Source organism: Xyrauchen texanus, chromosome 24, assembly GCF_025860055.1.
Source record: "Xyrauchen texanus isolate HMW12.3.18 chromosome 24, RBS_HiC_50CHRs, whole genome shotgun sequence".
NCBI lineage: Eukaryota > Metazoa > Chordata > Actinopteri > Cypriniformes > Catostomidae > Xyrauchen > Xyrauchen texanus.
The window spans coordinates 20,685,211-20,711,381 of NC_068299.1; the positions used below are offsets into that span (position 1 = coordinate 20,685,211).

General features: G+C 37.5%; 2 protein-coding genes and 1 pseudogene across 2 annotated transcripts in view; 1 reads left to right on the forward strand and 2 right to left on the reverse strand.

Moving 5' to 3' along the window:
• Window positions 1–1,846, reverse strand: part of LOC127617964 (piggyBac transposable element-derived protein 5-like) — a 39,099-nt gene extending 37,253 nt beyond the window's left edge. Inside the window, exon 1 of the mRNA XM_052090155.1 lies at window positions 1,150–1,846. Within this exon, the coding sequence (XP_051946115.1) occupies window positions 1,150–1,456 (307 nt within the window). The 5' untranslated portion in view covers window positions 1,457–1,846. The remainder of the gene's footprint in view (window positions 1–1,149) is intronic.
• A 334-nt stretch (window positions 1,847–2,180) lies between these two features.
• cog2 (component of oligomeric golgi complex 2) lies at window positions 2,181–12,373 on the forward strand. The gene is made up of 18 exons (XM_052090072.1): window positions 2,181–2,362; window positions 4,387–4,548; window positions 4,680–4,745; window positions 4,835–4,915; window positions 5,046–5,146; window positions 5,355–5,463; window positions 5,750–5,929; window positions 6,136–6,260; window positions 6,359–6,485; window positions 8,426–8,565; window positions 9,405–9,466; window positions 9,616–9,767; window positions 10,154–10,336; window positions 10,425–10,497; window positions 10,597–10,739; window positions 10,974–11,113; window positions 11,211–11,391; window positions 11,665–12,373. The coding sequence occupies exons 1-18, from the start codon at window positions 2,303–2,305 to the stop codon at window positions 11,770–11,772; spliced, it is 2,193 nt and encodes a 730-aa protein (XP_051946032.1). The 5' UTR covers window positions 2,181–2,302; the 3' UTR covers window positions 11,773–12,373.
• A 2,901-nt stretch (window positions 12,374–15,274) lies between these two features.
• LOC127617525 (angiotensinogen-like) lies at window positions 15,275–23,618 on the reverse strand (annotated as a pseudogene).
• Window positions 23,619–26,171: the final 2,553 nt, after the last annotated feature.

Here is a 26,171-nt window from a genome sequence, read left to right on the forward strand (position 1 = left end):
TGTGGTTTTCTCTCTTCAGGTATGTTTCCACTCAAAAAAATTTCTCTTGACCTTTTTATGCTCAAAGCGCACATAACAAAACAGTTGGAATGTAAGGGCTGGCATATTGAGGTAAACTCATAACAATGTTACCATGAATAAGACCCTCGGTCATTGTCCATATTAAAACAGAACATGTAAAGAATAACCTCCATGTGTTGACTGAGCAAATATAAATGTCCTTAAAGGAATAGTTCACCCAAAAATTACAATTCTCACATCATTTACTCACTCACTTTGAAGGAAAATCTTCATTTGAGCTCAACAGAAGAAAGTCATGTACATGCACAGCTCTGTAGGTCCATACAATGCAAATGAATTGGTACCAAAAAGTTGAAGCTCAATAAAGCAAAAAAGGTAGCATAATAGTAATCCATACGATATGAAAGGTGTACGTGAGAAACAGATCAATATTGCAGTTGCTTTTTACTATAAATATCCTCCCTGGCCAGTAGGTGGCATTATGCATGAAGAATTTGAATCGGCAAAAACAAAAGAAGAAAAAAGTGAAAGTGGAGATTTATAGTAAAAAAGGACTTAAATGTTGATCTGTCTCTCACCCACACCTATTATATAACTTTTTTTTATCCCTTTTTCTACCAATTTGGAATACCCAGTTCCCACTACTTAGTAGGTCCTCGTGGTGGCGAGGCTACTCACCTCAATCCGTGAGGCGCATGACACCACGGAGACTCACAGCATGTGGAGGCTCATGCTATTCTCCGCGATCCATGCACAATTTACCACTCGCCCCAAAAGAGTGAGAACCACTAATCGTGACCACGAGGAGATTACCCCATGTGGCTGTACCCTCCCTAGCAACCGGACCAATTTGGTTGCTTAAGAAACCTGGCTGGAAGGAGCAGTACCCCCCAATTATGGTGGGGTAATTCGCACTCTGGGGCCGATATCTGTGAGATCAAAGTAAACCAATGTTGCCATCAAAGTGTCCCATATGTCAGCTTAATTACTAAACAAGCATGCAGTACAATCCACAGTGTGTCACACACGGCCTCTCAATGCTGATCAATCCACGGCGTTCCGCTCAGCTCGAATGCACCATTTGAGCTTTTAATAATGCTGATATAATGTTTTTTACACTAAACTCACCGTGCGTGTCCTGATACTGGGGCACGCTGATGTCCTGTAGAGCATCGCCCCATCCTTCCTCCTGCGCTTGGCCATTGGAGACAGACCCAGGAGAACCACAGCTACTTCTATTTTCACCTGCCCTGACATTGTCTGGATTTGTCTCCGTGCAGCTGTCTGAATTCGAGTCGCCCGTGGTACTGTAAAAGGGGTTTTCACTGCTGTCGTCCCCAGACTCCCCAAATACATCATCGGAAATCTGCAAGCTCTCGTAGCGAGAACGCGCTTCCTCGAGGGGCGACAGTCCTTTCCGCGCACACTCCGCCATCGTTCGTCAGTCCCAGTGCACAGCTACTACACCGGACGAGATTCGGCATGCAAATGACCTCCTTAAAAGCGAAGAATCCGGCATGCAGTCTGTTCTCCTCAGTCCTTCTTGTTGTTAATGATTCTGCACGAGGATATCACCGTCCACCAGCAGCGATGATAAAGCAGCTGTGATGGAGATCTCAGTAGTACCGAGAAAACGTGATTCCACCGGGAGCTGTCCCTCCGCCGTGGTGCTGAAATACCTCCAATCCTGCTATCTGAACCCCCTAAAACTGACCGCTCCACAAATTATCTGAGCATCCGGGTTGGGCGTGCTCCCCTCTTGGTGGACGACTGAATGAATCTCCGGCTTCCTTGGAAATCACCTGACTGTCTCAGTCTCCCTGCACTGTCCAATGGGATTAACCACTGAACGAATACAAAATGATAGAGAGATTGATTGTATTTTCTCTGCCACTAATAAAGGACAGTGATACAATCCGTCGTATTAAGATTTTCCAGTTGGAATGTACAATAGCATCATAGCATCGAATGATGTCTGTTAAAACATTTTATTTTTCAAATTTAAAACAAAAGAACGTATGCATAAATAAAGAACCGTTAAATTAAATAATTTGTGAGGAGAGTTTGGTCATTTTAGTCGGGTTCACTACCACTGAGAGCCACTTGGAGCGCTATTCACAAAATATCTCTCTTTCAGCGGTTGTGGGGTTTGTGTTTTCTACGTTCTCGTTGGCGTGGGACATGTTTGCGGAAGTTAATTCGATTACTCTGTCATTTTAACGAAATGTAACAGTGTTTTATAAATACATTTGTAGTTATTTTCTAGCCCGTCGAACAAACAATGATGACCTTGCCAAAGGGACCGGACTCTTTGTGCTTCGACAAAGACGAATTTATGAAGGTAAGGAATGGAGTTTGTATTATCAACTGAATAGACCACTGCATTCAGGAGATAATACTTGACTTTATAAAATTACTTAACGTACTTTTGTATTTTTAAGTGCTGAGCGAAGATCTTATGGAATAAATACTTTCTAAATTCCTTAATTTTGTCCCGAATATGTTGTTTTTTATATTCACAATACAAAGATGTCTTCCAATCTCTTACCACAGATTCCCAATGTCTTGAAAACCTGGAAATATCAGGGAATAAAAATCAATACTTAAAAGTGATTACCAGGCCTGGAAAAGGCATGGAAATTATTAAAATCTTAAAAGTCAAGAATAAGTATGGGAATGTATACAATGAGTACAGCACGTGTTTCCAGTAATGCTCATTTTTATACACACACACACACACACACACACACACACACACACACACACACACACACAGGACAAAAGTTTGGAATAATGAACAGGTTTTGCTGTTTCGGAAGAAACTTTGTACCTTAATTCACCAAAGTGGCATTCAGCTGATCACAAAGTACAGTTAGGACAAACAGCACCATCCCTTTTTGAAAAAAGTCATTTTTGATCAAATCTAGACAGGCCCAATTTCCAGCAGCCATCACTCCAACACCTTATCCTTGAGTAATCATGCTAAATTGCTAATTTGATACTAGAAAATCACTTGACATTATATCAAACACAGTTGAAAGCTATTCGGTTCATTAAATGAATCTGAACATTGTCTTTGTGTTTTGTTTTTGAGTTGCCACAGTATGCAATACACTGGCATGTCTTAAGGTCAATATTAGGTCAAAAATGGCTAAAAAAAGAAACCGATTTCTCTAGAAACTCCTCAGTCAATCATTGTTTTGAGGAATGAAGGCAATACAATGCTTGAAATTGCCAAAAAAAAAAACTGAAGATGTCATACAAAGGTGTACCAAGGACAACTGGCTCTAAAAAGGACAGACAGAGATGTGGAAGGCCAGATGTACAACTAAACAAGAGGATAAGTACATCAGAGTCACTAGTTTGAGAAATAGATGACTTACATGTCCTCGGCTGACAGCTTTATTGAATTCTATCTGCTCAACACCAGTTTCATGTACAACAGTAAAGAGAAGGGCCTTATGGGAAGAATTGGGAAGAAAAAGACACTTTTGATACAGAAAAAGTTAGAGTGGACAAAGAAACACAGACATTGGACAACAGATAATTGGAAAAGAGTGTTATGGATCTTAACACCATTGAGCTTTTGTGGGATCAGCTAGACTGTAAGGTGTTTGAGAAGTGCCCGACAAGACAGCCACATCTATGGCAAGTGCTACAGGAAGCATGCAGTGAAATGTCACATGAGTATCTGGGAAAACTGACAGCTAGAATGCCAAGGATCTGCAAAGCTGTTATTGCTGACGTGGAGGATTTTTTGATGAGAAATCTTTGAAGTAGTTTAAGAATTTATTTATTTTTCAAATTGTAATAGTAATTTTTCACGTTATTAATGTCCTGACTATACATTGTGATAAGTTGAATGCCACTTTGGTGAATAAAAGTACCAATTTCTTTACATAAGATGAAAACCTGTACATTATTCCAAACTTTTGGCCTCCATTTTGTGTGTGTGTGTGTGTTTGTGTGTGTGTTTCCCCTTGACTATTTATTGCTCTTAATGAGTGATTTTGCATATTAAATCTTGCTAACAAGAAATCTAATATGACAACAAAAGTCTGGCCTTTGAGGACTGCCCATGTGATTTCATTGTTCAGCAGATGTTAAAGCTAATGGCTTTCAAATGAGGCACGATGTGGTCATTAAGCTTTCCATTATCAGGATTTGTATCTGGCATCAAATGGAAATTCACCACAGAAATCTCTATAAAATAAACATCCTTAACCATCAATTACAAACAACTGGAAACATCATAGAAAGTCATTGGTTACAGTATGTGGGAACCCTGTTACTGTGTTTGACTTAACATCTTTTTGCCGATTGAGAGAATTTCAATGTAACTTTTTTTCTGTGTTTATAATGCAGGATGACTTTGACGTGGACACGTTTGTGGCTGATTGCAGAAAGCGTGTCCAGCTGGAGGAGATGCGTGAAGATCTGGAGCAATATTACAGACTCCTCAAAACAGCCATGGTGGAGCTAATCAATAAAGACTATGCAGATTTCGTTAACCTGTCCACCAACCTTGTGAGTCTTTGCTTTGTATTCACATGTGATGTAGCGTTTTCAGCAGAATTAGTGGGTTTCATGTCAGTGTGTGTGCGTTGTCTTATTTTAGCACTAGAACATCATTATTTTGCCTCTTACTGTGATTTCAGGTTGGAATGGATAAAGCCCTCAATCAGCTGTCTGTACCTCTTGGCCAGTTACGTGAAGAAGTGCTGGTAAGTGCGTGCGTACCACATCTTTCCATCCGTGCATACGTTTGGATTGGGCAAATTTCATGAAATCATCAAGTCTTTTCCTCTCATAGAGTCTGAAATCCTCTGTGAATGAAGCTATTGAAGCTATAGATGCACGGTTATCCAAGCAAGATGACATTCAAAAAAAGAAGGTAAGCCATGGTGATGAAACTAGTGATGTTTTATAAAATACCATGTTTTCTGTATGTTTTTTCACATTGTTGGCAAATTATGCAGTCCAATATCTCTACAAGATGCCAATATACTGTATGTCTTGTGAAGATATGTGTTATAAGACTCATCCAAGTTGTGAGATCAGTGGAGAAGATTGAGAAAATTCTTCACCAAAACACTAAAGATACAACATCACTTGAGACCAGCAGGTATGTTCAGTATTCAGTCATCACAGCTGCCAAATTGAAAGAGAAAATTGCAACAAAATAGTTTCTTTATATATGACAGAGACAGGTCCTGTTTTTGTTATGTGTTTGCACTATATTTGCTTTTTAATACCTTTGTAATACCTATGACTACTGTCACTCCACACTGTACTTTGCATTGCAAATTAACAGCTCGCTGTTTGTTTTTCAGCCCTCTTTTGGCAGGTCAGATTCTAGAGCGAATTGCCACTGAGTTCAACCAGTTACAGTTTCATGCTGTCCAAAGCAAAGGAATGCCATTGCTTGATAAAGTGCGCCCGGTGAGTCCCACGTTTTAAGTTAGCCCATACTGTCTGAAACCTAATACCAGGGATTTTTATATTTGTTTGTTCATTTTGTATTAATTCACTCTGAAGATCTCAAATTCTGACAATTGAAACATTCAGTTAGACAAACTTAATGAGTGTATGTTGGGCTTAAAGTGTAAAAAAAAGTCTATGAACTGCAGTCAATTAGTCACTTGTGCTAATGCTTCTTAGACCTGCTGTATATACTGATGTTTGCATTCTGACTTAGTGTGACTTTATTTTTATTCCTGTGTTATAGAGAATAGCTGGTATCACAGCTATGCTTCAGCAGTCCCTAGAAGGCTTATTGATCCAAGGCCTGCAGATGTCAAATGTAGATATTGTGCGCCATTGTCTCAGAACATATGCTACCATCGATAAAACCAGGGATGCAGAGGCACTGGTTGGACAAGTCTTAGTCAAACCATATATGGATGAGGTAAATTTACATGTCACTTGATGAGAGCAAAGCAGGCAAATATAATTTGTGTAACTATCAACATTAGGATAGTTAAAACAAATATTTAGTGAGCCTTGCCAATTAAACTTGAGCTTACAGGTATGCTTAAAAGCAGATTTCCTATGAATGTAATTTATATTGCTCGCCTGTCCTGTCTCAACTGCACCTGTTGTTTTTTTTGCCAGGTAATAGTTGAACAGTTCCTTAAGTCCCACCCTAATGGTCTTAAGATGATGTACGTAAAGTTGTTGGAGTTTGTGCCTCACCATTGTAGACTGCTACGAGAGGTGACTGGTGTGGCTATCTCTAGGTATGGCTGCCATTTAGAGTGGACATTGACTACTTTTTGCCATTGTTGTCATATCATACACAATATGTTTTAATGAAAGCTCCTTTTTGTTTGCCCAGTGATAAAGCCGACATTGTCCCAGGATACGACTTTCTGGTGAACTCGGTCTGGCCTGAAATCATTAGAGGTGTTGAGGAAAGGGTCCCTTCCCTTTTCAATCCAGGAAACCCAGAGGCTTTTTATGAGGTAAACATGGGGTAAAATATTACTTCACTCATACTTCAATCGATGCAAATTCTGAAGGATATCTGAACACTGGTCTATTCGTGTCTTCTGCACATGTGTATTCGCCCAGTTTGGACATTAGCCCAGGACTTTTTTAACTTTTTAATGGCAAGGACCTCCAAATATGATGACTCCCTTCCTTAAATATAAAGAAAGTTATGGTATAGATTTTTATGTAAACCAACTGAGTTATACTCTAGGAGGAAATATTGTGATATTAAGACAATGTTGTTTACAAAATGTGCTTTTATTGTTCTGAAGCCAAAACAGATTATTCAAATATATATCTATATATATATTACAAAGTATAAGTTTGTTTTCTACCCAATATTAGACCAATATTAGTGATTCTTTAAGTGTTGATATTTGCAGTAATTATTTTTCTAAAGCAGATTTACAGAAAAAAGAGCCGTTCAATCAGTGGGCAAGCTAAGACCAACAGTGGCAATGAAAAAAAAAAAAGCCCTAGAAAGCTCATTCAATAGGTACAATACATATGTACTGAATTTGTTCATACTTGCAGTATTAACGAACATATATGTGTTGCAAGGCAGAAGAAATAAACGTGTATATATATATATATATATATATATATATATATATATATATATATATATATATATATGTGTACACACACGTTGGTGGCCAAAAGTTTGGAATAATGTACAGATTTTGCTGTTTCGGAAATAAAATTTTACTTTTAATTCACCAAAGTGGCATTCAGCTGATCACAAATTATAGTCAGGACATTACTGATGTAAAAAAAAACCCAGCACCATCACTATTTGGAAAAAAAGTTATTTTTGATCAAATCTAGTCAGGCCCAATTTCCAGCAGCCATCACCTTATCCTTGAGTAATGATACTAATTTGGTTCTTGAAAATCCCTTGCCATTATATCACACACAGTTGAAAGCTATGTGGTTCATTAAATGAAGCTTAATATTGTCTTTGTGTTTTGTTTTTGAGTTGCCACAGTATGCAATAGACTGACATGTCTTAAGGTCAAAAATTGCGAAAAAGAAACTGCTTTCTCTAGAAACTCGTCAGTCAGTTATTGCTTTGAGGAATGAAGGCTATACATTGCTTGAAATTAATGCCATCTATTTTGTGAAGTGCACCAGACCCTCCTGCAGCAAAGCACCCCACAACATGATGCTGCCACCAACATGCATCACGGTTGGGATGGTGTTCTTTGGCTTACAAGCCTCACCCTTGTTCCTCCAAACATAACGATGGTTATTATGGCCAAACAGTTACATTTTTGTTTCATCAGACCAGAAGACATTTCTCCCAAAAGTAAGATCTTTGTTCCCATGTGCACTTGCAAACTGTAGTCTGGCTTTACATGATGGTTTTGGACCATTGGTGTCTTCCTTGCTGAGCAGCCTTTCAGGTTAAGTCGATATAGGACTTGTTTTACTGTAGATATAGATAATTGTCTACCCGTTTCTTCAAGCATCTTCACATGGTCCTTTACAGTTGTTCTGTGATTGATTTGCACTTTTCGCACCAAACTACATTCATCTCTAGGAGACGGAATGTGTCTCCTTCCTGAGCAGTATGAATGCTGCGGGGTCCCATGGTGTTTATAATTGTGTACTATTGTTTGTACAGTTGAACATGGGACCTTCAGGCATTTGTAAATTGCTCCCAAGGATGAACCAGACTTGTGGAGGTCAACATTGTTTTTGTTTTTTTCTGAGGTCTTGGCTGATTTCTTTTGATTTTCCCATGATGTCAAGCAAAGGGGGGGGGGGGGCCCCCTGCATTAGGCCTTATGCTTTTGCATAGAGTAAGAGGAGTAACAGAGGTAAACAAAAACTGATATCATGGTTTCTTTATCTGAGGTTAACACACATTTTCTTCTAAAAATGTGCTTCTCCTTGTACTTTTGTGCAGAGATACACTGTCAGCATGGATTTTGTGCACAAATTTGAGAGGCAATGTGGTTCCCAGGCCAGTGTAAAGAGACTGCGAGCACATTCATACTACCAGAGCTTTCACAACAAATGGAACCTGCCAGTGTACTTCCAGCTGAGGTAAGCATGGTAAACACAACTTGTACTGTGTGTAAGGCTGTGACAGTCTTTGCTCTGATGCTTGATCACCATTCGTTGTGTATAAAGTCCACTGTTTAGTCTAAGCCAGTTATGCCTGTATATTGTTTGCTTTTCTTGGAATTAAGCTCTTATTAGTACACTTCAAAAGGATTGAACAGTAGTTGCTCTTGTGTTGTATATTTTTTTTTATTTAATTTTTTTTTATTTTTTTTTTTAACATTTTGGATTTTAAAAGAGAATATTATTTTTTTAGTTTTCAAAGCATTAAGACAATGCTCAAAAGCTGAAACTTTTGTAAACAAACTTAAGATTATAATTATATTTTTAATAAAATTTTAACTTCTAATATATTCAGTAGGTATTAAAATCAGCATTTGTTTTTCATAGCAAGTGTTTTTTTCCCTCCATCGTATTTAGCAAATGTCAATATTGTCAAAGTCTTTGCCAAGGCTGCATTTATTTTATTCCCCCATACTTCCTGTGTATCAGCACATACTGTCACACACATCCCACGCATAATACCATTTACCGATGTTGTTATGAACTCGCTTACCAGCTGACCTTTTAGATTACAAATCAGTTGTTTAATGTTTTCCTTTATACAAACTATTTATGTCATTACCTAGACAATGGAAAATCTTTGTATATGTTGTACTCTTATATTCTCAAACATTTCTAAAGTTATAAATCATTGCTCTTTTGACATTGAAATTAAAATTAAATTAAAATTGTATGTCCATTGCAGCCACATTTGTTAATGGCTTGACAAATCTACATGGCTATCTTTTGACATGTGTTTTGTTGGATGTGTTTTTTAGGTTCAAGGAGATTGCTGGAAGTCTAGAAAATGCCATTGCAGATGGACTAGAAGCAGCTCCAGGTGAGTCGATATGTTTTGGTTAATGCAAGATAATGCACCCTGAACTACTGTGCTTGACACCCGCTAATTATTTTCGTTAGATTCAATAATTGCAAGATAGCAGTAACTGATAACCACTGACAGATTATGTTTGTTTTTGTTGAACCTAGCTGGAAATAGCTACCACTTGCAGGTTACTGAGGTATTGTGGAGATGTGTGTGCAAGTGCTGGGCTGACCAGGTGTACCTGCCACCACTTGCTCATCGATTTTGGAAGCTAACGTTGCAGCTGCTCTCCAGATATGCCACTTTCCTTACAGAGGTAAATTATTATGGCAGAAAGAATAAGAATAACTAGATTAGCATTTCCTGAAGGAATTACCAGTTTTTGCAAGGCAGCAAAGAATACTTTGAAAATATAAAGTACGTTTAGATCATCAGAGCTGCTTTGCCATTGTCAAGAGACACGCGCGCACATCTTCTGCTGGCTTCACCCAAGAATCACAATGCAACACTGTCTTTGCATCTTTACATTTTTAATGCTGAATATTTTATTAATGTGAGTGAGTTGAATTAGAGTCTTAATGTTAAGTGGTTCAAACTGAAGTAATTGCAGAAGTTTAAACCTTGATCAGAATGCTTGTTGAATATCAGTAGTGTTGCCTTGCAAGTGCTGTAATAAATGGGCTATTACTTTTTGTCTTACAGGTCTTAACAAAAACTTCACCTCCAGAGACTAGCAAAGATTCAGTAAGACCACTCCCAAGCTCTGCCTCCTCTACATCTAGTCGTACATCACAGGATGCAGACAGCGAGAACAGTCGACCCACCGCACTGTCTACCAAGCAACTTGTCTTCATTTCAGCTGACGTTGATAAATTACAAGGGCAGGTAATGTGCACATGGTCTAATTCATTCTAATTTTGAGAATCTGTGTCTCAATTTCATCAAGTGAGGAATGTTCTCATTCTGTTTCTAGATTCCAGATATCTCTGAGATGATCAGGGCAAAACTGGAGGGTATTGGATTCAATAACTTTACTGCTGTTTCAGGTTTGTGTTATGGAGTTAGAAGCCATTCTTGATGTTAATGAACATGGGTGCTCCATGTGAAAGTGTGATTTTGTTGTTGTTTCCTGTTTTGTGCTCCAGAAGCCTTGCAGGACTCCAGGGCATCACTGTCTAGGTGTGTTCCCACACTGAACAACAGAATGACTCAGCATTTAACAGAGAGGAGCATCCGCTTCTTGAAAAATGCTTCTGAAGTTCCACGACTTTATCGAAGGACAAACAAGGTCAAGTGCATTTTAGATGCTCAGATAATACTGAAATGTATTGCAGACAGTAGTCTTTTATACAAGGGATGGCTGGAATTGAAATGGAAAACAATCTGTTTGCAATACATATTGCAATACAATACAATTATTTGTTTTTAAATAAACTAATTAAAAAAATGTCTCAAACAGAATACTCCATTGGAAGAAAGGAAGAACTCAGGTCTGAACTTTTGGTTGCTCTCTAATTAATAGGAAGTGCCCACCGGAGCCTCTGCATATATAGACAATGCACTTTGTCCACTCCATCAGCTGGTCACTGACTCCAAAAATGTGGTGAAAGACTCCATCATCCAGGAGTGGCTCCGTGTCACACTCTCTGACTGCACCCATAGGTACTGCAGTTAAGCTAAGCCAGAATTACCTTCAACTTTATATTGAAATGTACTATTTTAGTACTTTTTGTTGCTTAAAAACACCTCTGTTCAATAGATATTTTGAGACTATATCAGACGTGCTGAGCTCAGTAAGGAAGATGGAGGAAAGTCTGAAGAGACTGAAACAGGCCAGGAAAACAGCCACCACCAGCACAGTAGGTGTCAATGCAGGGCCATCAGATGACAGTAAGATCCGTCTACAGCTGGCACTGGATGTTGAATACCTTGGAGAGCAGGTATTATGGATAGTCAAATATATTTCAAATACCTTTTAATCAAAGTAAGATATTCTTATGATATTTAATGTTATGAAATTGTGTTTATATTTGAGATTGTGCAGCTAGTTCTCACTCTTAAAAGTATTCATTAGATAAATGGTTGTGGTATGTTATGGGATCAAGATGTAGAATATTTCTCCACAATCAATTGGTTTTAGCTTTGCTTCAACTACTTTTTTGTACATATTTTAGATTTGCTTTACAAACTATGTCATACTAATTTTCTTCAAGATTCTGAAGATGGGTCTCCAGCCAAGCGACATCACCATGTTCTCTTCACTGCTGGAACTGGTACAGGAGGCAAGAGATCTTGCCTCAGCTGAGCAGACCGGGTCATAAACCAGGATGGCCCTGGATGGGCCAGATGAAAAGTTGGGGTCAAACTGTGTGTTTTGGAGATTCAAAACACCTTCAACATGCATATGCTCAGAAAGTTGAAGAACAGATGAATGCTTCACTCAGTATCTGCTCCATGGACCGACAGTCCTGTTGTTGAGGTTCTTTCATTTCTGATTCAAATCTCACAACTGTTTTAATAGTAGCAACCTTTACGTGTTTGGGGAAAAAAGGGAACACTAAAAGAATGTGAGATTCACACTTTGAAAATTAACTATATGGTATGTTAAGGCTGGAAAAGTCAGATATTGCAAGGTTTAATATTTTTGGAGAAGAGCACTGTATAAACCAGTTACACTGTAAACACTGACAGATAAAATGCTATAAGCTGTTTTGTTTTGTATTATGTGTTTACATGAAATAATGTCAGTTGACAACCTGAGTTGTGTCTCTGAAATTTCTTTTCTATGGCTTAGTTTAACACTGTCAAATAAAATGAACTAAAGGTTCAATGCTTATTTTATTTTTTTTACAGATATCAAAATGGGTGTTGGAGTTTATTTGTTTCAGTGGGTAAGAGTGGGATTACAAAAATTTTAAATGTGGCTTTAACAATAAAAAGTTTGAATATGAAACAGTTGTGTGTTCATTTATTACCAAAATGTCCTTGCATAACATTTAGGAGAGGTCAGTGACTACCCAAATGGAAACAAATATTCCATGTTAAATACAAATATAAATATATGTTATGCTTGTCCCTCCTTTTCTTTAAAAAAATAAACAAGCATTGAGGTTTCAGTGGAAGTAAATGGGTCCAATTTTTGGAGGGTTTGTAAGGCAGAAATGTGAATCTTATAATTTTAGAAAAGTACTTCAATAAATATTTATTATTCTGTTAAAACTCATGTAATATCTGAGCTGTAAAGTTGTTTAAATGGTTGTTTACCAGGATTATGGTTTATTACATTGTTATGGCAACAACGTTGTAAAATTGGATGAACATTACACAGAAAAGGTTAGGAATTTTATCATACTAAAATAATTGTAACAGTCATATTGTTTACAACCCCAATTCTGAAAAAGTTAGGATATTAGGGACATTTTTAATAAAAACAAAAAGGAGTGATTTGTAAATTATATTCACCCTGTGCTATATCGAAAGCACAACAACACATTTTTTGATGTTTCACCGTGTGAAACATATATATATATTCCAGAGATGGGACCAAGTCACACATGTGCATGTCTCAAGTAAGTCCCAAGTATTTTTTTCTTGGGCAAGTCAAGTCAAGTCACAGGCTATGTCAAGTCAAGTCCAAGTCAAGTCACCTTATTATTGTAATTTTACCTGCAGAATCTGATCATAATAAAGTGAAAAGACAAGAGATAAGTAACTGTCAGTAAATTACAATACTCATGTTCAGTAAAATACATCATGGAATCAAACAAAATTGTAACTTCATAAAATTTTTTATTTTTCACTTCTGCCAACAGTGTTTGAAATGTTTTAAATTTTCAACATTGAGTCCATAAAACAAATAACAGCTTAACATCCAACAGACTCCTCTCTGAACACCTCCCTCTCTCTCTCACTCAAACACAGTTACATACATTAAACTTTGTTACATTTCTCCTCTCTATCTCACACACACTAACTCACTCTCACACACTCACTCTCACACACTCTCTCTCTCTCACTCTCGCGCTCACACACACACACACTCACTCTCGCGCTCTCACACTCCCACACCCACACTCACTCACTCACTCACTCACTCTCGCGCTCACACACACTCAGAGTATATCCATTAGTCATTACCTCTTTTACAAGGTATTGCACCTTGAGGTACCAGCGCGCGTGAACGTCATGGCAACGTACAAAACAAAGTACCTCGCGCGGGAAACACTTAACGTAAATGCGCGTAACTACGTAAATCAAGCAGGCTAGTATGCAGCATAAGCCACGAAGTGTTGGCGAAATAAAAAAATTAATGGACAGATTTTTTTTTTTTTCCAGAACACTTCTTGCACAAAATAAATTCAAGCACTTTCAAGGACCTGTATCTATGTATGTTTATTTTCAAGAACTTTCCAGGGCCTTGAATTGTATTTTTCAGATTCACAAACTTTCAAGGATTTCAAGGACCCGTGGGAACCCTGCTATTATTACATTAGCTAACTACCAACTAACCAGATAAAATTAACAAATTGACAAGCACTTACTGGGCAGAATGGCTCTTCAAATGGCGGACGAAATTGGAGGTTGTCGTCTGGCTGTCTGCGATCTTAACGTTGCATGTCTTGCAAAGCGCTGTTCGTCTTTTGCCATCTTGATAATAATTTTTGAAGCCGAAAGCGATGACCCTCGGTAACGTTACCGCGGCTGACATGTTGATGTGTTATCTGATCTAAGTGGGCGTGGTGTGCGTAAGGTACGAGAGGGCATGGCTGATGATAGCCTATAGTGTCGTGATCCAGTAATGACAAAACTATTCTCAGCCTGCGCTCCAGCTGGATCAATTTTATTTTTTTTAAATAATGTACATATTTTATATTCAAACTGAAAACATGATGTGATTAACACTCAAGTCATTCAAGTCTTCGTGTCTCAAGTCAAGTCAAGTCCCGAGTCTTTAACTTCCAAGTCCGAGTCAAGTCTCAAGTATTTTATTTTTTGTCAAGTCAAGACACAAGTCATAAAAATAGCGACTCGAGTCCAAGTCACCCAAGTCACAAGTCCCCATGTCTGATATATTCATACATAAACTACATTTGAAATCAGATGATTGTAACAAGCTCCAAAAAATTTGGGTCAGTCGAGTGTTTACCACTGTGTTTGTGCACTAAAGGCACACATTTTTTAAATTTAGCAAGCAGAATGTTGCCCTGTTCATCCATTATGCAGGTCGATCTTCAGCTGAGCATTTGTCTGGGGCCTTCTTTGCCTTATTGTGCACTTCTGCCCCACTCAATTGGAGACACGTCCGAACTGTATCCTGCCCAGCTAGCTGACAAGCTGCGCGTCACGCGTGCGCGTGCTGTTGGAGGCATTGTATTGAAAGCTTTATATCACGCTTGAGGCGGACGTGTTTAATTTATTAAATAAAAGCGACATACAGGAGTTTGAATCGCCGTTTCCCTCTTCCTCATTTCATTGAACCATTGCAGTGCTTTAAACATTACATGAATTAAATAATCATGAAATCTAACAGCAATGACAGTGAATGGCCAATTCAAAACATGCTACATTGTGGAGACAGAATGAAGTTTGAATTCACATTGGAGAAGCATCCACCTATTGTAAAATTAAAGTCCAGTAGCCAATGAAGGAACTCGACCTGGCATCTAAGTGTATAGTTTCTTTTCCGTCATTAATTGTATTTTCCGGAATTATGATTCTGATTCTCAGGCCCCATCTGTGATTCATCTTTAAAATAATTTTGTTTACCATCATCAATGCACACTTTTCATCAGGAGACTAAGATGTAAATATATCATGTATTACTCACTTCTCTTTAACATGTTTATGCCATGTAGAAATGACTTGTGTTAAGTGTTGATTCTCAAAGTCCTGCAGGCTTACTCCTTCATAAGTCAGCACTAGCAGCATATAGGTCCTCTTACTGAGGCCAAGTTTGACTATGGAGCACTTCCTGCCAGCATCATTGAAGTACGTATAGTCAACAGCATGCAACATCAAGGGTACTTTGACACTGGATTTCTCATAAACCCTGAACTCCTGCTCAGTGGTTGCATCAGGCTGGAATGCAGTTTTCCAGTTACCATGAAAAATTTCAAACCAGATAATTCAATAACACAATACAATTCACTGGAAGATTCTTAATGAAGTTTATATATTTATAATAAACTTGAAATTGAATGCAACAGCACAGATAAGGCAGGAAAAGTCAGAATTTTTTAATACATGAAAATATTGGTTTGCGTTCAGACATTGCATTTTGCCTCTAATATTACATTTATACTCCATTGACAGTTAAGTTTAGGGTTGGGGTAGGGGCATTAATAAAATATGCATTCCTGTTGACTGTATTGCACCATTTACACTAAATGAACAACTCGCCCATTTACTAAAAAAAAACACTTCCAGCTTTGGCCACTGGGAGACTTAAATTTAAGTTACAGCAGCAGAACTTTCGACCTACTGTCGCAGAATTCACTGTGAGCACTCACCTTTGAAATGCATTGAAGTAGCAAACAGCAGGTTAGTCTTCGAAGTGACACCCTTAAACAGGTTCTTAACCTTGCTGTCTGACGTTTTCTGGATGAAGGCTGTTTACCTGGACCTCAGCCTCCTTGTGTTGTGAGAAGTCCACAGCACGAACAAAAGATTCGTCGGAAAATTCTTGTGTGCCGCTTAGAAAATCTTTGGAAAGGTCAGCATCGCTATTAATGAAAGTCCACACAAGAGTCCTGAGCACATTTCGTGATTTATCCACATGTGAACTGATCCCCTGGAGTGTACGCAATACTGCGTGTCCATCCATAAAATATGCACAGTCTGGCTGTTCAGACTCCAAGCTGAGTCCTAAAAGCTGTTGGTAGGAAATGGCAGTCTTTTTGGATGCTCCCAGGTAAAGTGTCACCAATGCACCAAAGGCGTTTAAAGGTGATAGTAGTGTGTTAGCATGCTTCTGCGTACAACTTAGTGCCTGGTATATGTGTTACCCAAGAGAGTTTTGTAGTTCTGCTATCACAGCAGTGCGTTGGGTGAGGTTTCTCAGGTTCTCTGCGGTGCTGTCAGGTCGTGGGTCTGGTTCAATGCTGTCTTGAAGAGGAGTCAGTGGATGGACCATTTCCAATGGCTTGTGGTCCTCATTCTGGATAACCACACAGCTGATGTTGTCTGTGCTAAAGAGGTTAAAGGTGTGGACGTACACACGATTAGCCACTCCCATTGCAAAGCTGGAGACCATTAAGAGAGTGAGCTCTTCAGTTATAGGGAAAATCTCAAGGTGGACCTCTAGGATATAGATAACATTTGATTAAGAGATTTTTTTTTGTCTGGTCTTCCACCATAATTTTTCATATAATTAATTGACCAGTTTCTGCCTTATTGCATGAGGTCTCTGCTGAGATGCATTTGAGTGCAATAACCCAACTGAACCAGAGTGCAGAGAACTTGTAACTCAGATAAAGAAGCAAAGAGTGAAATAATTATTTTCCAGTACTTTGTCATGCAAAACAATATTCAAACATAATATAATTAAAAAGAGCAAATTAATTAATATAGGCATATATATATATATATATATATATATATATATATATATATATATATATATATATATACACACTCACCTAAAGGACTATTAGGAACACCATACTAATACTGTGTTTGACCCCCTTTCGCCTTCAGAACTGCCTTAATTCTACGTGGCATTGATTCAACAAGGTGCTGAAAGCATTCTTTAGAAATGTTGGCCCATATTGTGGGATGCACATCCAGGGCACGAAGCTCCTGTTCCACCACATCCCAAAGATGCTCTATTGGGTTGAGATCTGGTGACTGTGGGGGCCATTTTAGTACAGTGAACTCATTGTCATGTTCAAGAAACCAATCTGAAATTATTCGAGCTTTGTGACATGGTGCATTATCCTGCTGGAAGTATCCATCAGAGGATGGGTACATGGTGGCCATAAAGGGATGGACATGGTCAGAAACAATGCTCAGGTAGGCCGTGGCATTTAAACGATGCCCAATTGGCACTAAGGGGCCTAAAGTGTGCCAAGAAAACATCCCCCACACCATTACACCACCACCACCAGCCTGCACAGTGGTAACAAGGCATGATGGATCCATGTTCTCATTCTGTTTACGCCAAATTCTGACTCTACCATCTGAATGTCTCAACAGAAATCGAGACTTATCAGACCAGGCAACATTTTTCCAGTTTTCAACTGTCCAATTTTGGTGAGCTCTTGCAAATTGTAGCCTCTTTCCTATTTGTAGTAGAGATGAGTGGTACCCGGTGGGGTCTTCTGCTGTTGTAGCCATCCGCCTCAAGGTTGTGCGTGTTGTGGCTTCACAAATGCTTTGCTGCATACCTCGGTTGTAACGAGTGGTTATTTCAGGCAAAGTTGCTCTTCTATCAGCTTGAATCAGTCGGCCCATTCTCCTCTGACCTCTAGCATCAACAAGGCATTTTCAGCCCACAGGACTGCCGCATACTGGATGTTTTTCCTTTTCACACCATTCTTTGTAAACCCTAGAAATGGTTGTGCGTGAAAATCCCAGTAACTGAGCAGATTGTGAAATACTCAGACCGGCCCGTCTGGCACCAACAACCATGCCACGCTCAAAATTGCTTAAATCACCTTTCTTTCCCATTCTGACATTCAGTTTGGAGTTCAGGAGATTGTCTTGACCAGGACCACACCCCTAAATGCATTGAAGCAACTGCCATGTGATTGGTTGATTAGATAATTGCATTAATGAGAAATTGAACAGGTGTTCCTAATAATCCTTTAGGTGAGTGTATATATATACATACACATTTAAAATCTAATCTGTTTCCCAGCTTTAATTAAATACGGATTGATTATGGAATTTCTACTTAATAAATGTAAACAAGTGAGTAAAAAAATAAAAAAATAACAACTCATTAACAATTAGCAATAACAGAAAATTTTGATGGATATTAGGCTTTTCAGCTAAATTAAAAATGTAAAACAACCATGATGCACAAACAACAGAATGAAAAATGTAATGTTCAAAAATATCAAAACATTGTGTTGGTTAACAAATTATATTGTAATTACGAAATTGTATACAGTTACGGCATTTAAAACATGTGACAACCTGTCTGATAAAAAGTGACAATATGCCCCAACCTGACTCTCATGAAAAGTGCTTTTGAACTGTTGTAAGAACACATTTAATCCTTTTGGTAAAAATCTACCTTTATAATGTAGCTGACCCTTGCCTGAATGCGTGCCAGTGTGGTTTGATTATGTTCACGTGTTTACCAAAGCACTATAAAAAAATATGATGATAGAACCTTTGAAAAAGAACTTTTTCTTATCATTACTGAGCTATAGCCATTTTGACAGCTTCCCCTTGTGACAACTAGCACCAGTCTCCCCTATATGTCTTCCACTGTCAAGCATAATTCAACTAAGTGGCATCCACAAGTATATAAGCTAAACATATTAACAGAACCATATAATGATAATTCTTTAAACGTAGATAACTATTCATACAGTGTGGATTAGATAAAGAGACAAAGCTCCTGTTTATTTTCAGATGCTTTGATGATTCTAGAGCTGGACAGAGGAAGATTGGTTTCCCCCATTTATTAATGTATAGCATGATGACTAGTTGTCTTTGGTTACACATTAACACTCACATTTCCCCAATATTCTGATTCAAAAGGGCTTATGTGCTTGCGTATTGATAAACAGCTCAGTCAGAGGAGACCACACTAACATATTAACCTCAAACATGATGTAAGACTGGACACTGGGAAGAGAACACATGATATGAAGATGAAAACTGGGTGTCATATCCTTTGAACTTCTTACTCAAGTAACCAAAAAGGCATCTCTATTCAGTTTCAGTTTATAAGTATTGTGTTTAGCCTATTAAGTAAACTTAGAATTCAACCGACAGTAAAAAAAAAAAATAAATAAATAAAAAAAAATACTTGAGGCACCACTAGGGTTCCTTCAGTAAGCCCATAAGGGAAAGTTTGCAGGAACTTGATGTATATATAATATATCTGCCTAATTCTCCAGAGAGCTCCATTATTATGGCGTCTGAGGTACAAATGGTACATCAAGAATCTTTGAATTTTTAGAGTGGTTAGATTAGTTGTTTCGAGCAGAACATGGTATATAAACCATATTAAAATAGAACCAGAATGTTCTAGCAGGCTCTGTGTACACATAAAAGAACATACATTTATTTAATAAAATTTTGCCTAAATGTATTTATTATACACAATTCAATATGATTAAAAAAAATGTTCAAATCTTTTAAACTCTCGGAGGAAAATCAGCAACCACAGGGCTGAATATAACATTTTTGATTATAAGCTAAATCTGTTTAACAATAAAAAAGGACATTTGTTTGGTTGTGTCATAAAAAGCATCTTTCAAAATAGGCTAAATGTATTTAAACTGACCGTATCAAGCACTGCCCAGAATTGAAGCAAGCTATTTTTGGCTATTTATTCGTTTTAAATGGAGAAGAAGAAGTAGTAGAAGAGGGAGGAGAAAAAAAGAAGAAGAAGAACAAGAAGAAGAAGATATGTAGGCTATATACAATTTTAGGAAATCATTAATGAGCTATCACACACAATTACCTGACGTCTAAATAAGTAAACAACAAGAAAACCCCACTCACAAATGCCAGAGGAAAGGGAATTACACATCATTTGGGGTATCACTAAAACATTTCTTAAGCCTATGATGTAAAAAACCGGTCACATTTTTTCACATTTAACAAAATGTCTGGGAGAAATTACGAAAGGTCGCTGACAGACGTTTATAATAATATAATTTCCGTTTCGTAGCGCCACCCACAGGGATGCTCCAGAAGTGCAACTGTGTGACCTCAGTCTTCCTCTGGATATAAAGAGCTGTAGATTATTATCTTTTTGATGGAGGTGTTTCCGTTTTCTTGGTGTAAGTGCAAAGGATTATTTGCAAAGGAAAGTCCCGCGCAAGCTCTCATGATACACAAAGAGAAGTAGTCGACTTGATTTTTTTTTTTTTAAAGTTGAATTCTTTGAAACAGGTAAACAAGAGAGTTTGTTGACGAGTTGAACTCCTCAAACTAAACATTATTTAACAGTACTGAACCCAGTTTACAGTGCACTAAATCCAATTAACCTTTTCTCTAGCTAGAATACACATAAAGCACACAAAGATGACGAAGGAAGAAGACAATTTTCGATATCTAAGGATATTTCCACATGTGTTTCCTGTGTTTAGAGTTCGTTCTCAAAGTGACACTTCTGGATTCAAATCCAGAATAATGACCAGACTCCGCTCAGCATGTTCAGGTATGATGGTTTTTATTAGCATTATATTGGCTGGAGAGTAAATACTAATGGATATTTTGTTTCTGAAGTGATGCAATTCCTTCTCAGTGATGTTTGGGTAACTTCTTTTATTCACACCTTTTTTCAGAGGGGATATTTTCAATCAAAGCAGTTTGATAAGGGTATTTTAAAAACTATTGTTGTTTTTATATACATTGGTATTATATACATCTTTCTTGCGCAAGCATTAGGTCTGATGAACATCCCAAATGGCAAACATAGTATCCCTTTGATTGAAGCTTGAAAAATGCATATTTGAACCTTTGAAATGTATACATTTAAAATGCTAAGCAGAAATGACATCTTGTTGGCCCTTGTGCAATGTATTGTCCAAGCACAGGCTCAATTTAAAACCTTGCACCTAAACCCAGACAGGATATTGACAAACAATTATTGTGGGCTGCTGGTTTTCTACAGCAGCAAAAGATAAAATGCACAAATTATTTGAAAAGAATCTGTCCTAAACTCGTGTGGGTATTATAGGACTAACTATATGAAATGGAACTGATATCAAATCTAAATACTGTAGTGCAGCTGCTAAAAACAAGTTTAAGTATGATGTCACTTCACTTCTAGGTTAAGAGTAGCTGTTAGCTGTGTCTAATAATAAAGGCTTAACCTACCCCACTATAAATGGCAAGAATTATCAGCCTTTTTTATCCACTTTTAATATACTCTCATTATATGTTTCTTTTGCTTTATCCAATACATGTTTGGTGTCTTTTGATAACTCCATATTTTACACTTAGAATTACAATAGAATACTATCTATTCACCATGTATTCTGTGTCCTATCAAAATCAAATCTGTGTATATTGCTCATACACTGTTTTTTACTATAAGTTGTAAAAAGTGTTTGTTGTAAGCATTCATGTAAAGTCTTGTCCTGCTATGCAGGAGACAAATGACAATTTCTAAGCCGACTGTAATTAGTAAACACAGTCAGAGAAATTCCGGTATAAATGTTATCACCCACATAGTTCTGTAACCTTTAAACCTAGTTAAACCCAGTTGTCTGACACATTCTTAAACCACAGTTATCTGCAAATATGCCAAAATGAAAGTTGTCATTATTACAGAATACAGACAGTTGAAAAGATTTAAATGTTGTTGAGATTTACACAAAGTTTAAATGGCCATTGACTCGAGTGAAAGAAGTTATTTGATTTGAAAGAGAAAAAGCAAAGATTAAAGGGCTGCATATTAGTAAATAATTTATGTTCAGATGTGGTTGTTAGAATTGTTGCATTCTTGGAGTTCCAGTATGTGTAAATGACAGGAATGTGGAAAGCTTGCATTTGAAAGGATCAGTCATACTGTATATACAGAGTTGTACAATTAAAAAGAACTTCCCCATGCAGGTCTATTTTTAAATAGTCTTCTGTGCACAATCCTAAACTCATAATCTAGCTGTTAATGATACTGTTTTTGTCATACTTAAAAAAATATCATCACTTTGTATGACACGAGGCACATCTTTGTCATGTAACTGAGTGAGTGAGATATCTTCAGAAATGGCCGTTTATAACCACTTCCTGACAGATTACTGTTCACTTTACCACATGTCAACTTTCTTGTTCTATCAATGTCATTTTAATTGAGTCTGTTTTTATTTTGTGTACCCTGTATGTGGGCTCCATCTTTTCAAATTAATACTGTTAAAAATGAAATAGCCTAAAGAAATGTTTTATATGCCAGATTAATTTAAAGCACATAATATCATCGATCTGTGAAGAGTTAAGTATTTCATGATTTTTATTTCACACATTGGCCTTACAAATTCCACAATATCACTAGTTGTTGTCTGTTGTGCTGTGTGTTTAGGCTTCTGTGCAAGAATTCTGTATATTTTTTTGTGCATTGCAGTTTCATTGTGTGTCCACAAGGAGGTGTGTGTAAAAAGATTTTCAACATCAGTCCTTGTTAGTATATAGCTGAATCCTGATCCTGTGCTAAAATGTTTTTAAGACTTGCATTTAATCCACATGATTGTTTTTCTCAAAGCCCCACGTCAATAATTCATCTTGTCATACTGCTGGGCAGGTATGTGTTCCAGCAATCACTTAATGCTACTGAAGAGTGAACACCGCATCCTCTCACAGCCAGCCATCACTTTAAGATCTATGCATTCTATGCAAAGGTCCAGTCGTTGTGTTTTGAAAAGCATGTAGAGAAAGGGACACATTTAAACATACATCCAATTGTGGTTTGCATTCAAAGCAACCAGTTCTTTATCTTTCACTCTATGATTTGCCAAGGCAGGTTGAAAAAACAGTGAGAGACTCTAAGTTAGGCATAATTTATAGGCTTTGCCGGCATTGGTTTGAGGATGTGTGTCATACTTCTCTGCACACAATTAGTCATTAAATGAACCAGAGTTGGAAACCAGCAGAGTACTGGGAGAAGCTGCCCTTTTCCAACAATAAGCTGCAGACAGAGCTCATTAAGAACACTTTTCCCTTCTTTACACTCTTCAAAGCTTTTTCCTTTCACTTTGAATAGACTATCATGGTAGAATGTCAATACAGGTGACTGTTTTATTTGAGTAAATTTTTATGTGTTAAGAGAATATAGGATTGAGGAGCTAATTGTTGCCACAGTTGCTTTTATGGAAACAAAAACACAGACTGTGTTTACATGCACTTGAAAATGTATGTAAGTGTCATATCAATATCGTTAACCTAATTAATCCAATATTCCGGTTTTTAGAAATCAAAATATGACATCTTTTATAAAAGTAAGATGGCATTTACCTGTATTCATCTGAATTTCACAGTATGTCATGTAAACTTTATACTCATGAAAGTAATAATGAGTGATATGAGACACAGGCAGTTGCGAAATGTCAAGCTACACATTTTGGTGCGAGAGAAGACTTATTCTCCAAACACTGAAAGAATGGTACATAATTCAAAGTACAGAAACCTCATGACCTACATTTTGCAATTCATTGTGTTCTTGTGTTCTGTTGTCAAGGACATCAATGATAATTAATGGGTTGGTTAAATTACTGTGTTGAAGGCAGCATAATAAATGGCCTGAGCGAGAATCTTCATTATGTCCACAAGTGAATAGCAGGAAAAGAATGTGCATGTCTTCGGTTTATTCAGAATGGCCTGCTGAAAATAAATAAATAAACCAACCAAAGGTCTTTAGCTGTTCTCATAATCAGCTAAACACCTGCTTGGCCAGTCTAGAAGACCGGCTAAAACAGATTCGACAAACAAACCATCTCAATTCCTTACATTTATATAGCGGTTTTCTAGACATTCAAAGTGCTTAACATACCATAGTAATGTCAGAATCTCCTCAACCACCACCAGTGCACAGCCATAATGCCCACCTCACATAAGCTATCAGTTTAAATGAGAGTACAGTAGCCAATTAGAAAAGGGGTTATTTGAAAATTTGGAGCCATGTTGGAAAACGGACGTTGGGCAAATCTGGCCAGGACGTCAGGGTTTCACTCCTTATCCTGGCATTGAACCAGGATAAACACTAAAATACATAGGGTATAAAGGGGCTAAAGGCAAATTTTAAGAAAAATTTGCTTTTGTCTGGTGAAGGTGTAAGTTTATCAAGGCTTCATGGCTTTTGTTATTATTTTAATGTGTGTTCCTTGAGGTTCACTTATAATATAAAACAGTTTTTACACACACACAAAAAAACAGTCATGTATTTGTAAAAAATACTGACCTGCACTCTGCTTGAAATCTCACTGCTACTGGGCAGGGCTACGGAAGTGATGAGGTGAAGTAGGCATTGATGTGTTGTTGTGGAGGCGGTAAGTAAATTTATACCACAGTGTGTAGGATGAGCCATTTTGACCATTTGGTCCCCCCCCCCTATTTATTGATTTATTTTATTGCTAGGGTTTTAACAAAATGTACATTTGAATCACCTTCCCCAGTGGCTGTAGTGGGAAGTGTTGTTGAGGTGAAACTTTTTTATGTATACATGATTACTACATGGTTTCCATGGGACTAGAACAATTGTCTCTGAGATTGTTCGCACAAAACGTTATCAGCAGCGCCACTGGGATAAACATGTCTGAGAAGATGCAACAGATTCTGATTAGATGGCGGTTGTCAGTAATTCATCAGAATGTGGTCGATTTCAGGGTACGTAATCATTCCAACCTGGTCTCATAGAATGAACATTACTCTATAAAAGATTTTGCAAACTGACATTTTCGTGCCACTTTCTACGTTTTGTTGCAGTTTCCTGGTGAAATTCATACTAGAGGTGATACAACAACTGTGCATATAATTCATTGGCACATAAATCACGAGTACAATTGCTGAATATGACTTCATAAAACTTATTTTTCTCTCTTACTCAACCCACTATGTTATGATATCAAAACATTTAACTTTAACATATGATTTGAAAAACTATACATTTTAACACTTGTATTACAGACCTACCTACATACACTTATTCCTACTGTAAATCATTAGCTTGCTTACTAGCTCACCTGATAGTGGACTTTCTATTCAACGACCGCGGTACGAGCCCAGTCAAAGATGCACAAAAGTGAAAGTGGTAGAGAAGTGATACAAAACAACATGGTTGCTTCAGTAAACCCCCCCTCTTCATTTCAAATTTGCATTTGTCTATGTCTGTGTTTTTAAACTTTAATTTATCTTTTCGGACACTATTGGTTAGGTTTAGGGTAAAGATTTAGGTTAGGGAGGTATGTTTTACTATTTAAACCATCTAAAATTCACCTTAAGTTTTGGTGAGGATGTAATTTCAGTTTTGCTAAAACGTTGCAATGTTCACGTAAATTTCATGAGACATGCTGAAACATTCAGGAGCAGCATATCGATTTCCCGTGTGATCATATTAGCTGAGGAATATTCCAATACACATGTAGCATGTAAACTTATTTTATAGGATAAACTTGAACATAGGCCTTTTTTTTGGAAAATTATGTGCATATAAATATGGTCATTGAAATGACATAAAGGGACCTTTTAACTTTTTATGATGGATCACTGTTGGATTTTATGTAGACCTTTACCAGCTTTGATCTTTTTGCATTTCCAAGGCTCTCTCACTCTTACTCTTAACGTGCCATTCTCCATAGTGTTTAGCTTCATCTACTTAAGTAAAAAAAAACTCTGTGTCAGCAGTGTGGGCGTTCTCGGCAGACAAACAAAGAGCACTTGTAAAGATGGGCTATCATGCCTTTCATCTGTAGTTGCTATGCTCAGTTGTATTTTTAGAGCTGAGAGGATGGCATTTGCATTTATTTAACGAATAAATTTAACACATTTAATTTGTTTACCACTATATGAGCATTTGAAGCCAAGACACAATGCAAATCCCATG

Bases quoted from the DNA above. Each gene is read 5' to 3' on its own strand.
- cog2 (XM_052090072.1), top strand. From the start codon at position 2,303: ATGATGACCTTGCCAAAGGGACCGGACTCTTTGTGCTTCGACAAAGAC. The intron at 6,261-6,358 runs GTATGGCTGCCA...TTGTTTGCCCAG, and splicing joins ACTGGTGTGGCTATCTCTAG to TGATAAAGCCGACATTGTCC. The intron at 10,740-10,973 runs GTCAAGTGCATT...TCTAATTAATAG, and splicing joins TTTATCGAAGGACAAACAAG to GAAGTGCCCACCGGAGCCTC.